Genomic DNA, 14,863 nt, shown 5'->3' on the forward strand with positions numbered 1-14,863 from the left:
TTAGTTGAAACAACGAATTCGGAAACTTTTTGATTTGGGAGCGCAGCTTCTGTCCAATGTATGGTTAGTTGCAATAGCTTGTTGGAATCAAAGAAAAATCAATTGGCTAATATATTCCAAAGACTCATTCGAATAGGCAATTAATTGGGCACTGCTCGTCCTTCGTTTGGACCGACCCCTTCCAATATGGCGGCCTCGTGGACGCACTCTGAAGAGTTGCTTGTTACAGCGCTGATAAAACGCTAAGTAGCAATGTGCTCGGTTAAGTAACTCATTTCCCCCTTTTTTGATTATTATTATTTGAAGCAACTCTTACACGTCGATGTTGCGGTTCCCCAAAACCTGCAATTCGGGCGGTTGTTCCTGGTTGGGTGCGGCTACTTCCTGGTACCCGTGTCATCCAGACACCTGTAACGGTGAACTTTTTTTTTTCTTTTTTTTTTTTTAATTTAACCGCAGTGATGCGGTTACCCCTTGTGATCTGTAACGGTAGACGGGCCGTGTGACTTGGCCCGTGGTGGCTCCCATTGAAGCGGGTCAGATTTATTGTAGCAACCGGTCTTAGCAACGCTAAAATCCAAACTCTGCGAGGGGTCTGCGTTTTTGGAATGTCGCCGTGAACGCGCACAAAAGCAAACTTGTCTTACTTCCATGGACGTCTGAGGCGGATAGTATGGGATGTGGCAGCTCCACGACCGCGGTGGTCCACCCTATACGACCCACAGACGAGGTTGGAAAAAGTGTGGAGGTAACTTATCCCCCCCCCCCACACTTGCACTTCATGATAACACTAAGAAAATAACTCGAAAAGTACAAAATAGACCAGTGTTTCCCACCTTTCTTTGAGGTAGGACACATATTTTGCATTTAAAAAAAAAAAAAAAAACTCACTGCATACCACGGAACCAAAAATGTCACAAAAAGTATATATACTTAATTTACTCACAAATGGACTTAGTGTGAAATCTAGGTGAACACGACGCTATCATTGTGTTGTGTGAATGGCAACACGAAATTGCACCTTCTGCCATCTTTATTTTGTCTGCCTGTCACTAAAAGTCGTTGGCATAGATGAGTGGTTCTCAAACTTTTTTCCACCAAGTACCTCGTGAAAAGATGGCTGGCTCTCAAATCGGCACCGTCATGACCAACATTCAAATACACTGACCAAGTCGACGTCTTACTCCCTAAAAGTATTTTTAATATTATCATAAGCCGCTGTCACATTTGAAATTAAGCACCGCTTTTAAATGTAAGGGGGACATTTTTTTCCCCTGATAAGTGCACCCCATTAATGATTCAAAATGTATAGCACATATATATTCAATAAAAATTCTACTAACATTGAGCTTAAATCAAATTTGACTGAACTGTACTTAGGCAGTGATTGATTTGCGTATCACTAGAGGGAGTCAGCGTACCACTTCATGGTACACGTGCCGCACTTTTGACAATCCCTGGAATAGATGACCAAAGATGCATTATTTGTACTACCGTGAACCCGCACTTAAACTCGACCAAACACACTTTTTAAAGTATTCCTTAGCACCTGTTCACACGCTCGTGTCGAATAGCATCACTTTGAGGACATGAAAAGAAGACTCTCACACAATTCTACAAGAGGCAACGCTCGTGTCATCTGTTTGTCATTCCCAGTTGAAATGGTACTGTAAAACTGACACCAAAACACAAAAGAATTCAACGTTATTTATACACCAAAATGTTCATCCGAACCACATCATTTTGTCTCATGAAAGTCTGCTAGCTTAATGTTAAGGCTACGGACAGGCTAGCAGAACTTAGCGTAGATGTTACGGTAATTCTAAACGTTCAAACGACTGCTACTTAACACCCGTGGAGCAGCAACACATACAAACAGAGCACTTTTGCATTTTTCTGCCAATAGTTTTAGCTATATTCTCCCGAAGAAATTGTAAGTAGGTAAAGGTTGACTGTACTGTGTCGCCAGGGCGACATAGAAGGCAAATGCGGCCGCGGCGACTCGGCCGTGTCCAAGGTGACGGAGGACAGTGGCGTGGTGATGGCGCCGGTGGTGCAGAACGCCGAGGTGTTACCCGTAGACGCGTTCCCCGGTGAGGTGCCCGTGAAGCCGCCCGGCTTACTTGGGCGGGAGGTCCCGATGCGAGATCCTCCCACATCCAGCGATATCCTGCAGGAGCTGCAGAACGAGGGGATCATCCCGGCGAGCCCCAGCCGGGAGACGACCACCGGGCGGGCCTACACCATCATGGTGGGTATACATGGGGGCAGTGCCCCACTGCATATGGCAGATAGGTTTGCTTTAGTTTTCCAGTACATCATTTTTGTGTGCGTGGGTGTGTGTGTTTGTTAGCTGGATGACAGCGAGGGCATCAGACGCCGGCCCCCCGCCAGACTGGAGTCCCTCAAGGTCAAACGTCTACCCAGCAAGGAGGAGATGGAGGAGAAGATGCGGCTCGCTGACGAGAGGCGCAAGGTTCCGTGCCGTCACTTGACCTCCTCACAGTTCCTAATAGCAGTTTGTGTTGGCACTAAATTTTCAGGCCGTTGATAGAAAGCAAAAAAAAAATATATATAAAAAAAAAATGTTGGGAAAATCTTACTAGAACATCTGAACTTTATCTGGGGTCAATCACAGATATTTTAAATGGTGGCAGTGTGCTTACTCTCATTTGTGAGTTTAAAATTAGATTGATTTATTCTGAACAGAACACAGCCACACCCCCAGTATGAGGGTGTGCACACTTGTGCAACCACATTACCTCAGTCGTTTGTTTGTTTTTTCCTTCCCCTCTCTAAATGATTTATTTTTTCAATGGAGTTGTAAAGGTTAGAGGTCACATTAACAGTGCAAAAAGTAATGCAATTATTTATCTTGGTCTCATTTAATCACAAAAACCTAGATTTTGAACAGGGGTGTGTAGACTTTTTATAGCCACCGTCAGTTCCCAACCTTCGATTTTGTAAATTCGTCTACCCGTCTTCTTTCAGTCGCGCGAAGACGAGCTGACGGCACGTTTGAGGAGCAAGTCGGCCCGCGTCCGCCGAGCCGCCGCCTTCGTCCCTCCGCGTTCGCCTCCCGACGTCGAGGGCGTCCGCCGCAGCGCGAGCGGCGCGGCTGCGCCCTGAGGCGGGAGAGAGGGCGAGAGACGACGAGGAGTCGGCCCTGATGGAGGCTGAGCTCCTCCCGTCTTTGGGGGCGCTGGAGAGTGACGCCGGCTTCCGGCGAGGAGGCGACAAGGAGATTTTTTTTTCATGAATGAGAGCAGGTGAGGACGCCAAAGTTATTCCTCCTACAACTCAAATTTATTTTTGTATTCATTTTGTCTTTTTGATTTAATTAGTTGGTTTTTTTTAAACATGATGTATTATGAAATTATCTATTTTTTAATTAAAATAATTTTTCAAATTATTAGTTGCACTTGACGCCCTTTAAAACCGTCAGTTAGACTGGAAAGACATTTTTCCCACATTTTAGAATGATTTTGTTTGCTTTGTACTGTAAGCATTTGAAATGTTCCTTTGTCTGCTGCTTATTTAATAAAATTCTATTTCATTTAATTTTTTTGTCTTTGTTTTGATTTCTTCTTAATTTCCTCTCATTTGTAAAATTGATTTGTTTTTGGCTTATTTTATTTAATTGTTGTTTCCTTTAAATTTGATTGCTTTTTGTTTCGTTTTTTGGTGAGTGACAACTGCAAAACACATCCGTCATAGTCGTTTTTTTTTTTTTCCAATAATGACGTCACCTAGGCTGGGCGCGGCGTTATTCGCATCAGCCAAAACCACGCGAGATCTGCTGACATCTCGCAAGATGTTAGCATGCCGTTTGTTGAGTGTGACACAAGATGTCGCTGATGTTTCCTCATAGCAACCCCACAGAGAAGTTTGTGGGGACCATTTCATATTCATTCATGACAAAATACAATACAAAGATAATGTTTGTTATCATGTCTATATTCCAAGAGCGTATTGTTGCATCTGTTCACCCCACACACACACGCACACACACACACACACACACACACACACACACCCGCCTTAAAGCGACAGTACACGCTTGCTCAGCTTGTTTGTGGGCTGACCCAGAGGAGGAGTTGTGGGCTGAACTTTTTTTTTTTTTTTTTTTTTTTTTTTAGGAATGGGCTCCCTGTACATGTGCGAGCCTTCACTTTGGACCAGCAGAAGAGGCACCAGCAACAAGAAGAAGAGAAGGAAGAAGAAGATCCCTCATGCTGATGCAGAAGCCCCCTGACCACCACGTTCGTCTACCTCCAGGCTGGAACATCCTTCTCCTCCTCCTCCCTCTTCCACCAAACACTAAAGACACTTTGCACTAACTTTTTTTTTTTTTTTTTAATTATTATTATCAATCCTTTGTTTTTTTTTTTGTTTTTTTTTTAATTAACGATGCACACCACGCAAAAGGACACCACCTACACTAAGATCTTCGTCGGGGGGTTGCCCTACCACACCACCGACTCCAGTCTCAGGAAGTACTTTGAGGTGTTCGGCGAGATCGAGGAGGCGGTGGTCATCACCGACAGGCAGACCGGCAAGTCTCGGGGATATGGATTTGTGAGTACCCTGCCCCCAAATAATCATAATCATTTAATGCTCATTTAAAAAAAAAATGTGTCAAGGTGCAGATCAAAGATTCTTGAGGGGAAATGACCTCCAATTGTTGCTTGCGTGCTCAGGAGATGATCATCAAATAGCTACAAATTCCAAACGCCTTTTCTCACCAGACATCAAACAACAAACACATTTCATCATAACACAAAAGACTTGATGAGAGTGTCCAATGAAAAACGTGTATCTCCATTTTGAGAAGAAATATAATGTAATAAAATGTGTTTTTTTAAATAATAAAAACAACACCGATCTTTTTTTTTTTTTTTTTTATCATTACAAAGCTTGGAGATACATGATGATATAAAATATCCTATGAAAATCTACATCAACAATTTTTCTTTTTATCTTTTAGTTTTAGTTTAGTTTTTGAAAGAAAAAAAATAATGAAAAACAATCGCAGAATGTTGAAGATACCTGGATTCCATTGGACAGAAGATAACAACACAATAATTTGGAAAATGTATACGGTATTCTTCCTTGGCAGAGGTCATAACATGTTTATGTCCAATGAAAAGCAGGCAGCTGAAATTTTGTGATTTCATTTTTTTCTAAAAGTTGACATGGGAAACATTTACTTGCTCTTGTGAGTTTTAGTATTTAAAGAAAATCAATATTTCTCCTTAGAAGAGGTCATTGTACATTAAAATAAAAAAAATAAAAATATGAATTGCCATTTTACAGCATCACAGAGCAAAATTTGAACACAAACAAATACATATTAAGAAAACAATGCTGGCAAGCTATGTTAAAGTTAATAAAAAAAATTAAAAAAAAAAACAACTAATGTAGTTTGCATAGTGTACATTGTCATTGTTGCACAGCTAGCTAGCACATGCTAAATGTAGCACTAGAGGGCAAACTGATGGAATAAACACGGACAACACGACATACTGTACTCAGATCGGCCAGTGTTGCGCCCGTCCGCATTGTTCAGTAGGCGTTCCGAGGAATGTTTGGCACGTTCCCTTGCCATTAATCCTCAAATTCGCCCTGCTAACTCCAAAATAGCCGAATTGCCGGCTTTTGCGCGGGCAGTACCGTCTCCCCCGACAACCGAAGCCCGGCGAGTCGTAAACAACGCTCTCACTCGGCCGTCTTCCTCCTCCCCCCGATTCCCCGACCGCCAGGTGACCATGGCGGACCGCTCGGCCGCGGACCGGGCCTGCAAGGACCCCAACCCCATCATCGACGGCAGGAAGGCCAACGTCAACCTGGCCTACCTGGGGGCCAAGCCTCGAGTCATGCAGCCAGGTGGGAACCCACGTCGGTTTCAGGTGTAACATTGTTTTGCTGGCTCCAGCAGGGTTACTGTATGCGTCTTAACACTTATTTATTTATTCATTTGGGGTTATTTATGCAAACCACACCTTAACAACACCATAAAGGCACATTTTACCCATTGACTGTTTTAACTCTGTTCTAAGTTCTGCTATTGTTTTATTTATCTGTATGTGTCTTTAGGCAAAACAAGACATTAAGTCAATATTTGAACTCTCCTCGGTTTCATGCGTAAGATTGTTTTGCTGACGCTAATGCTGGCTCCAGCAGAGTGGTACTGTAAATACAGTCATGCTTTCTTATCCATAATTATATTCTTCTTTTTTTTTTTTTGGATGCACTTTCCAACAAAACACACCTTTGAAACACCCCTGGGTTGTAATTTATTCGTTTGTCATTGTTTCAATTTTGCAGGTTTTACCTTTGGCGTCCCCCAAATTCACCCCGCGTTCATCCAAAGGCCTTATGGGTAAGTCATGGCTGAGACACGTGTGAATGCAGGTTGAAAAAAAAAAAAGCCATTACCGGGCGCTAGAAATTCAAGTTTTGCATTTCCCCAAATCATTGTTGGACAATACGATGAAAAAAAAAAAAATCTCATTTTATGAAAAATATTTGTGGGTTTTTTTGTGCGTTTTGTTTTTACATATATATTTTTTGTATTTACCACCCACAGGATTGAATGTCAAATAATTGTTTTAATCAGAGCATTTTTTAAATTAAAAAACATGTTAAATATTTGTAATTTCATTTGAAAAAAATACGATCAATAATACAATAATTATTTCTATATTTGAAAGCATGTTTTAACCTGTTTGACCTCCAAAAGCAAACGTGTAATTCTCATTTTATTACATTTTATTGATTGGTATTCATTTATACATTTTAAAGGCATTTTAAAGCAGTTTTTTTTCTCTGTGTTTACCTCACTGTTTAACATGTGAATTAGAAATTTATTCTCACACAACATAAAAAAAAATAATATTTTTTTTAATGTACATTAATGCAAATAATGATCATTTATTTTTCAAATATATATTTTGAAGTCTGTTTTAAACCAGTTTGACTTCCCAACAGACAGTTCCATTTTATTCAGATAATTATTCTTGGACAATACGCTCAAGTAACTAACTATAAACTATCGACATTTGATAACTCTCATTATATAAGTGAATATTTTTCAAACCATGCTTTACCGCCAAATGGCGAGAATGGCAGACAATTCCACTTGAATCTTGTGTGATTGGGCACGTTAGGCAGCTTCTTGAAGGTTTTCCAGTTTGAGCGTGCGTGTGTGTGTGCGCGCGCGTGTGTGTGTGTGTGTGTGGAGTGGACAGTGACGGAAAGTTCCAGTCTGACTCAACGTTGTGTGTGTGTGTGTGTGTGTGTGTGTGTGTGTCTCTCTCTGGTCCGACAGCTAAGCTTTGTGGGCTAATTGAAAAGCATAGAAATCAAATGGTGATTCTAGCCGTATGTATGTACTTTTGTTTTGGAGTTATATGAAGTGGTGTTGTTAGCTTTCAAACTTGTGTGCTTTTCTATTGTAACGATAGAAAATAGTTGGACTGATGGAGTTTTTTGGGGTGTTTTTCTGTGTGGTTTCATTTCTTTTTGTTAACAAGCCCCCCCCCCCCCCCCCATCGAGCGGTGCGCTCTTTGCATGTGATAATAGCATCTTCCTGTTGTTACTAGCAGATTAGTCGTCCCCCCCCCCCCCCCTGCCCCCCTGTGTTTTTGACATGTTGTTGTGCGTGTGTTTTTGTGTCTGTATGCGCACAAAAGTTGCAAACAAATCTCTTTCTCTCTGTGTCACTCTCACTCGCTCTCTTATTCTTATTCTCTGCGATGGATGGATGGAGCTTTTGGGTCACATGGTGCGCTTGGTGTTAACGAAAACAAGCGCGCCCATTGTGGTCGCACAAAGCCCCGAATGCTGACATTGCAGTCGCATGAAGCTCAGTGTGCGTGTGTGTGTGTGTGTGCGCGTGTGTGTGTGTGTAAAGGGGTCGGGGTGTCTTTATTATAGTTGTTGCAGATTTGTGCACTGTCATTATTTAAGAGCCGTTTGTAATATTTTGGTTATTTATTAAGAGTTAATGGGATCCAAATGTCATGGGGAAAACACGTTGCTGCAATTGAAAAAATTATGATAAAAATGTGAAGTACAAAGAAGACGAAAAATCATAACATGTGGCGATATGTGTATTTAGAAAACAAAAAACAAAAAAAAACCCCCGAACAAAATCAACGGAAAAACACGTAAGTCAAAATTTTGCATATATATTTTTAAAAATTGTTAAACAACTAAAATATGAAACGCACAGAAGGAGAACAATCACAATATGTGTAGGTATATGGAGTAAAAACCAACAACAACAACAACAACAAAACAAGTCATGCCTGACATGTTTGTGATCCTGATGTGTAAACAAAATCAAATCAAAAGAAAAACATGTAAATCCGAATTTTGTAGATTTTATCTTTCATCTCTAGCCTTTATTCTTTCAGATAAAAGGAAGAAAGGAGAGATACATGATTTTAGCTGCATTACAATGGGATTAAAATTAAAAAAAAACATGTAACTCAATTTTTTTTTTTTGGTTTTTCATTAGTTTGTCAAAAAAAGTTATTTTTGTGATTCAGATAAAAAAAATATATTTTAAGCTACCTGTAAATAATTTAATTTATTATTATTATTTTATTTATAATTTGTCATCAAAATACATGCATTTCCTCTCATTAGATTATATTTTCTGAACAAAATGCTCCCAATTCTTGCAAAAACAAGCTCACACATGTCAGGGGACTTTGAATGTGTCATAAACTGACCCAAAACAAGTTTGCGTTGCCATGGCGACCGTCAAAAGACAGGCCGATGTGAGATTCCTTCAAAATCCATTTTAAGACGTCAGGAAATTGTGCGATCCCTGAAGTTTTGGGGGTCAAGTACTCACACATGTACACTATACGACTGTACGTACAGTGCGCAGCGCGTGATGGTTGACGGTCTGAGTTCTGGCGTTCCGTAACGGCGGCCTGCTGAGTTGCATTAGCGCTGCTCGCATGTTGTCACATGACGGCCGGGATGCCGTTCCCGAGGATTCTCCGATTAGATGAGAGAACACACAACGCCCTCTTCTCTTCTCGTTACGTTCTCATTTGAATTCTGTGCCGTCAACTGGTGGACCTCCCGCATTTGTTTCCCCATATTTTTCTTGGTTCGATGTTCATGAGGGTACGAAGTCGACCCTGCCATTTTCTGCCTTCGTGGGAATATCGGAGCCGTAACGGAGGCGGGACGCTGGCCAGTGTGTAAGGCTATTCTTCACAGTCTAAATTCACCACCTGAGTCGTCTGTCCCAGTTTTCCAATATCCCCTTTCACACAGCCGCCGTTCCACCCGATAAGATGGAAAATCCGAGGCTACCCTTTTGTCCTGCTCGTTCCGTTGTTCGACGCTTTTAAACAGGCCATTGACGTGGGGGGGGTAAAAAAACTGTTAAGACATCTTTTTCCTGGATTATCCAATATCGCTGTTCATGAATGGGGGTATGAAGTCGTCGCAGAAATCTACCCTCCTCTGAGCTAGCATCCAAGCCGTGACAGAGACGGTGGGCTGTCTGACCACCTTTCCGCACAACCGTCATTCTACCGCTGAAATTTGCGAATCGCCTCTGTCCTGCCATTCAGCATCAAATCCGTGAAAAACCTGTTTTTTTTGCCAGACAGTTTGAAAGGGTTTTAACAAATGTTGAGTTTCTTTGATGCCATAGGATGGTATTTTTCCTGTGTTTGCTGTTCTTAAATGAAGGTACTAAGTCAACATGGCTATTTCCCCCCTTTGGAGGTAGTATCAGAGTAAAAGCTGGTAAACCATGCCTTTGGCAGCCAGCGTGAAAGAGGTTTTAACGCTCACTAGTTGAATCAACGTGAAACCAGTGTGACCTCACTCCGGCTTTGAAGTCCGTGAGGAGACCCTATAGGGCTTGGATGGGGTGGGATAAGGCTACGTCCTGGAGGGCAGAATGTGCTCATTGTTCATAGTTGTTGATTTAATCAAAACATCCCCCCGTGAGCCCCCCGACCGTGTCCTGCCGCCCCACCTCCCCGCAACCTCTTTTTGAAAACTGTCCAGCTGTCAAAGTGGCGCTGACATTTTCACAATGCTGCGCCGGGGCTCATCATCTGCGTCCCGGACCCGGACACCGCCGCTGTAAGCTGAACCTAAAACCCCCCGCAGCACCCCCCGCCCTCGCCCTCGCCTCGCCAGATCATGTGAACCCGCAGGTCCCAGTCCACATGCCAAAGCAACAGGTGCCACTACTCACCCATTTTAGCCAATCACAAGCCCGAAGAAAGTCACTTCTGGAAAAGGCACTGTAATGACAGAAAGTGTCGGGTGTTAAACTTCACACCCCCTTCCTGTTTTTTTCAGCATCACAGAATACACTTACACACAAACCTCTTTCATTCAGAGAGCCTGCACAATTTCTGCGTCAGATTTATAACGAGAGCCGGAATTAACTCATTCACAGCCGGGACGTTTATTTTTGGTGACTGGAATCCAACAGTTTACTGCCACCGACGTATATATACGTCAAGTACGTTTTTCAACGGGTAGCCCTGAAAGAGGGTCTCTCCCAGAGACTCAGCTTTGCAAAACATTGTAATGACAAACATATCCCTGAAGATGGCAGCGTTGCATAGCTTCGGATTTTAGATCAGCACAGCTCGAGAGTGGAAGATAAAGATTAGGAATGACGAATCTCGACGTGTCACGTCAATTCTGAGGGAGAGAAACGCCAAACAAGTTGGAAGACGGACAAGTTTAGGTACCTGACTCCCAAACAGAGAATGCATATGTATGGTACAAACTTTGATAAGTATGAGTAGCGGTAGTTAAAAAAAAGTATGAATCTGATTCTGATGACACAGTCCATGGAGTGAATGACAAACGGCATGTAAAAAAAATATTCTCAGTCTTGTTTTTGTTGTTTTACAGTTTGAGGTGAAAGCAAAAAATATTTGTGTGAAAGTCACTGTTCTTCTTTTCTTTTAACGAAAAGCTGGTTTTCTAAGCTTTTAGTAAGAAACTTTCTGGCGAAACCAGCCCATGCTCTACTGCTGATTACTACAGAACGGAAACAGGCTTTCCGCTATCCCCTATCACACAGCCGCCCTCCTGTCTCTGATACTACCTTGGAAGCGGGTAAATTTGCTGATCAACAGCAACATGGTAAAAAAAAAAAACGGATTGCGTGAAAGGAGCTTTTGTTTCTGGTTGTGTCTTGCCGCCCGATCTCGGTTTCTGTTTTTGGCAAGCCCACTTCCTGCTTGGCTTTGTGGCGGTCTTCTGGTGGCGATCAAGCTAAGATAACCGTCTGGTTTTGTCCCGCAGCATCCCGGCGCACTACGTGTACCCTCAGGCCTTCGTGCAGCCCAGCGTGGTGATCCCGCACATGCAGCCCACCGCCGCCCCGGCCCCAGCCACCTCCCCGTACATCGACTACACCGGAGCGGCCTACGCGCAGTACTCGGCCGTCAGCGCGGCAGCGGCGGCTGCGTACGAGCAGTATCCCTACGCCGCCTCCCCCGCCGCCGCCGGCTATGTGACCGCCGCAGGGTACGGCTACGCGGTCCAGCAGCCTCTGGCCGCCGCCGCCCCGGGTTCCGCCGCCGCAGCGGCCGCCGCCGCCTTCGGCCAGTACCAGCCTCAGCAGCTGCAAGCCGACCGCATGCAATAGCAGGAACAGGAAGTGGATTCTGGATGCCGTGCTTCAACCAAAAACAAACAAAAAAAAAGTCGCCGTACAGATATGATAATTTTTTTAGTAGCTTGTTTCTAGAGAGGAAATGCAGGAACTAATCCCTGTTACTTAAGCCTTCAAAGTCCTATTGCTGTCTTTTTCTACTTTAGGGTTTATTTTGTATATTTATTATTGTCACACACACTGAGGGTTGTTCTTTTTTTGTACGATCAGGGAAAAAAAATTGAGCTGTTTTCAGCATGACCTCCTCTTGGGACATTAGGGGCGGCATCCTTCAACGCCACCCCTCACTCCTCTTGACCTTTGCAAAGCTAAAAAAAAAAAGAAAAAGCAAAACAAGTCAAAATGACTTGTAGACAATGACAAAAACAAGGTGGGGGCTATATTGAAAGGGTGGGGCAGGGTTGCCGGCCCGAGCCTCCAGATGGATCAAGTTGTAATAGGAATGTATGGAGAGTTTTAATCCCCCTGCCGGGCCCCATTTTTTGGGGGTGTCCGGCTTTACAAGGCCACCCGCGAGCTCCGCCAAACCCTCCATTATCAGCAAAAAATCTACCTGCTGCTTGCCTCAGTGGGCATACAGCTGTTTCTCCCTGGGACAGCTTCTGTTGGATGGGCCAGTGGCTATAATGTGAAAGGGGGCCTGTGTGGGGTAGGGGGGTGTCTGGAACAGGAACACATTACTTGTAACTTACTAGTCGAGTTGTAATGTTTGAATCCCTTGCTGGATACCAATATGGGGGCATCAGAGTTGTACGGGGCCACCCATCTGCCCCACATATCCCTCCAATATTAGAAAAAAAATCTACCCGGCAACCGTTTGCGCCAATGTGCTGTTTCACTATTATTAAACAAAAAAATTTGCTGTTTCCAGATTTACCCCCTCTCGGGACATTTGGGGGATACCTTTGAACGCCCACCGGCCCTTTTGACTTATTCAAAGTAAATCGCATCAAGTGAAGATTATGAGTCATGGAGTTTGCAGACATTAAGAAAAACACATTGCGCAGCATACAGATGCTAGGAGGTAGGGGGGTGGCTATATAGGGGCCCAGGGTGGGTGGCTTCCCTACCGCCAGGCCCTGATTTTTGGGGGGAGACCAAGTTCACAGGGCCACCCACCAACCCTGCCAACCCATCCAGTGTCAGCGTTAAAACATTTTTACCTGGAAACCGTCTGCCTGAGGGTGCCTTTCCACTGCTATTTAAAAATGTTGTTTTCAATGTGACCTCATTCCGGGACATTTGGGGGCTATCGTTGAACGCCGCCCACCCCTTTTGACCTACCCAAAAGCTAAAAACAAGAAAAAAAACAAAAATGACAAGGAATGGATGGAGGTAGCAGACGATGACATAACCACAGCTGCTGGGCTGGGAGGAGCGGGGGGGGTCAACATTAGGCCGGACCCCTCTCCGGGCCCCACACCCCCTCCCTCCACAGACGGATCACTCTGGAACAGGAACGCATCACTTGTTGCTCATTTGTTGAGCTGTCACATTTTAATCCCCCTGCCGAGCCTGTCTCTTTTTTTTTTTTTTTTCCGGGTGGGGGGACTGAGTTTACAGGGCCACCCACCAGCCCCACCAACCCCTCCAGTATCAGCAAAAATCTACCCGGCAACCGCCTGCCTCAGTGTGCTTTTCCACTGCTATTTAAAACAAAGAGACATCTGGTATTTAAAATATTTATTTTTTATTTTATTTTTGAGAGTAGTAGTGGCGGTACTGTATTAATAATAATTATTACTGTGTACTCATCTCAAGGCATATAATATATACAAGTCATTGATTTAGATTTAGTATTAATATAATAATTATTATTATAATATATTAACATACTCAACCAAAAAATATTGATTTCGTAGCGAATTAAGATACAATGCACTGTACTTTTGTTTTTAGCTTGATATCGGTTAGATGTTGTTTTTTTTTTTTTAATTGAGAAACTTTATTTAAATGCATGCAGAAAATAAAAACAAAAAACAAGCTAAAATGCTGCTTTATCCACTAGAATGTAAAGTTGTCGTAGCTGTGCCGTATTATTTTATTTTTATTTTGGGTTCATATTCATCCGACAATGTTGGGAATTTTTTTATACTTGAACTATTTCTTACAAGGGAAAAGAGACAAATAAAAAAAAAAAGCAAACATTTTAAGGAAGCTTTTCATTGTATTGGATGAAAGTATGTAAAGTGTTAATAAATATTACAAAAACATTTACTCAAAATTTTGAATAAAATGTTCTATATTTCAAACATTTTCTTCGATTATTTTTTTTTTAAATTCCCCCCCCACGTGCCACATTTGTGCCACCATTTTGAAGACGACCGTCAGCCATTTTGAAGAAGGTCATTTCTCAGGTGAGGGGCGTCAGTTGTCATCTTCATGCATGGTGACACACTGATGTGGACACACGAAGAAGACAAGAGTATCAATGATGCAGCACTAATCAATAAGTCATGGTATTAGTGGTGTTTGGGGAGAACGAGACGGAAGTGTTTCTGTCATGTCTGTCTCTGTGGTGATGCACTGGTGTGGCCTTTAGGGTGACATCATACAAGAGAAGGGTGCCTGCCTATCTATGTTATCATCTAGCTAGCTAGATATATACTGTATACAGCTATATACCCTATGTAGCTAGCTAGCTAACTGTATACTAGCTTTCTGTTCGTACCTTGATCGCGCTTTTGTCAATTTAGATTGCTATCTAGCTATATATGTGTCCACCCAACTTCATGCTGTCTGTCCAGCTATATGTTTGTAAGATGCTATATTTCTAGCTATATATCTATTTAGCTAGCTAGCTTGCTAGAGCTGTAGCGTATATATAATGTGTGTGTATATATAAAATGTATAGTGAGAAAGAGTGAGACAGGAAGCTAAGTAGCTAGGTAGCAACATAGCAATTTAACTAGTAAGCTATCTAGCTACACATATTGCTAGCTATATAGCTAGCTGATAAGCGCTTCAGAAAATGGATGGACTATAATGAGCGATATCTATATGTCTTTCTAATTCTGTATATCTATAACTGGTTAGTTATCTAGCTATATATATCTTTTTAGCTAAATCTCTTTAGCTTTCTAATTAGCTATCTAGCTAGCTAACTTTATAGCAATCTAGCTATAGCTACAGTAGCTATCAGTTAAAACTAATATTCATTTATTGTCTTTTTAATGTTT

At 42.5% G+C, this 14,863-nt stretch overlaps 2 protein-coding genes across 3 annotated transcripts in view; both read left to right on the forward strand.

Moving 5' to 3' along the window:
• The window catches only part of stmnd1 (stathmin domain containing 1), a 3,647-nt gene extending 120 nt beyond the window's left edge, over positions 1-3,527 (forward strand). The window contains exons 1-5 of one of the 2 annotated variants that reach the window (XM_061759284.1): positions 1-748; positions 1,970-2,251; positions 2,354-2,476; positions 2,992-3,093; positions 3,161-3,527. The exon at positions 1-748 is cut by the window's left edge and continues 120 nt beyond it. In XM_061759284.1, coding sequence (XP_061615268.1) covers positions 674-748; positions 1,970-2,251; positions 2,354-2,476; positions 2,992-3,093; positions 3,161-3,259 — 681 coding nt within the window. In that variant the 5' untranslated portion in view covers positions 1-673 and the 3' untranslated portion in view covers positions 3,260-3,527. Of the gene's footprint in view, positions 749-1,969; positions 2,252-2,353; positions 2,477-2,991 lie in introns of both variants that reach the window. The other variant, XM_061759285.1, reaches the window with a different exon arrangement.
• A 628-nt stretch (positions 3,528-4,155) lies between these two features.
• Positions 4,156-13,938, forward strand: rbm24a (RNA binding motif protein 24a). The gene is made up of 4 exons (XM_061760817.1): positions 4,156-4,578; positions 5,763-5,886; positions 6,328-6,382; positions 11,312-13,938. The coding sequence occupies exons 1-4, from the start codon at positions 4,411-4,413 to the stop codon at positions 11,655-11,657; spliced, it is 693 nt and encodes a 230-aa protein (XP_061616801.1). The 5' UTR covers positions 4,156-4,410; the 3' UTR covers positions 11,658-13,938.
• The last annotated feature ends 925 nt before the right edge of the window (positions 13,939-14,863 follow it).

This window comes from Phyllopteryx taeniolatus, chromosome 21 (assembly GCF_024500385.1).
Source record: "Phyllopteryx taeniolatus isolate TA_2022b chromosome 21, UOR_Ptae_1.2, whole genome shotgun sequence".
NCBI classification, from domain to species: Eukaryota; Metazoa; Chordata; class Actinopteri; order Syngnathiformes; family Syngnathidae; genus Phyllopteryx; species Phyllopteryx taeniolatus.

Coding starts and splice junctions, on each gene's coding strand:
- rbm24a (XM_061760817.1), top strand. CDS start 4,411: ATGCACACCACGCAAAAGGACACCACCTACACTAAGATCTTCGTCGGG. Junction 4,579..5,762: donor AGTCTCGGGGATATGGATTT/GTGAGTACCCTG, acceptor CCCGACCGCCAG/GTGACCATGGCGGACCGCTC. Junction 6,383..11,311: donor TTCATCCAAAGGCCTTATGG/GTAAGTCATGGC, acceptor TTTGTCCCGCAG/CATCCCGGCGCACTACGTGT.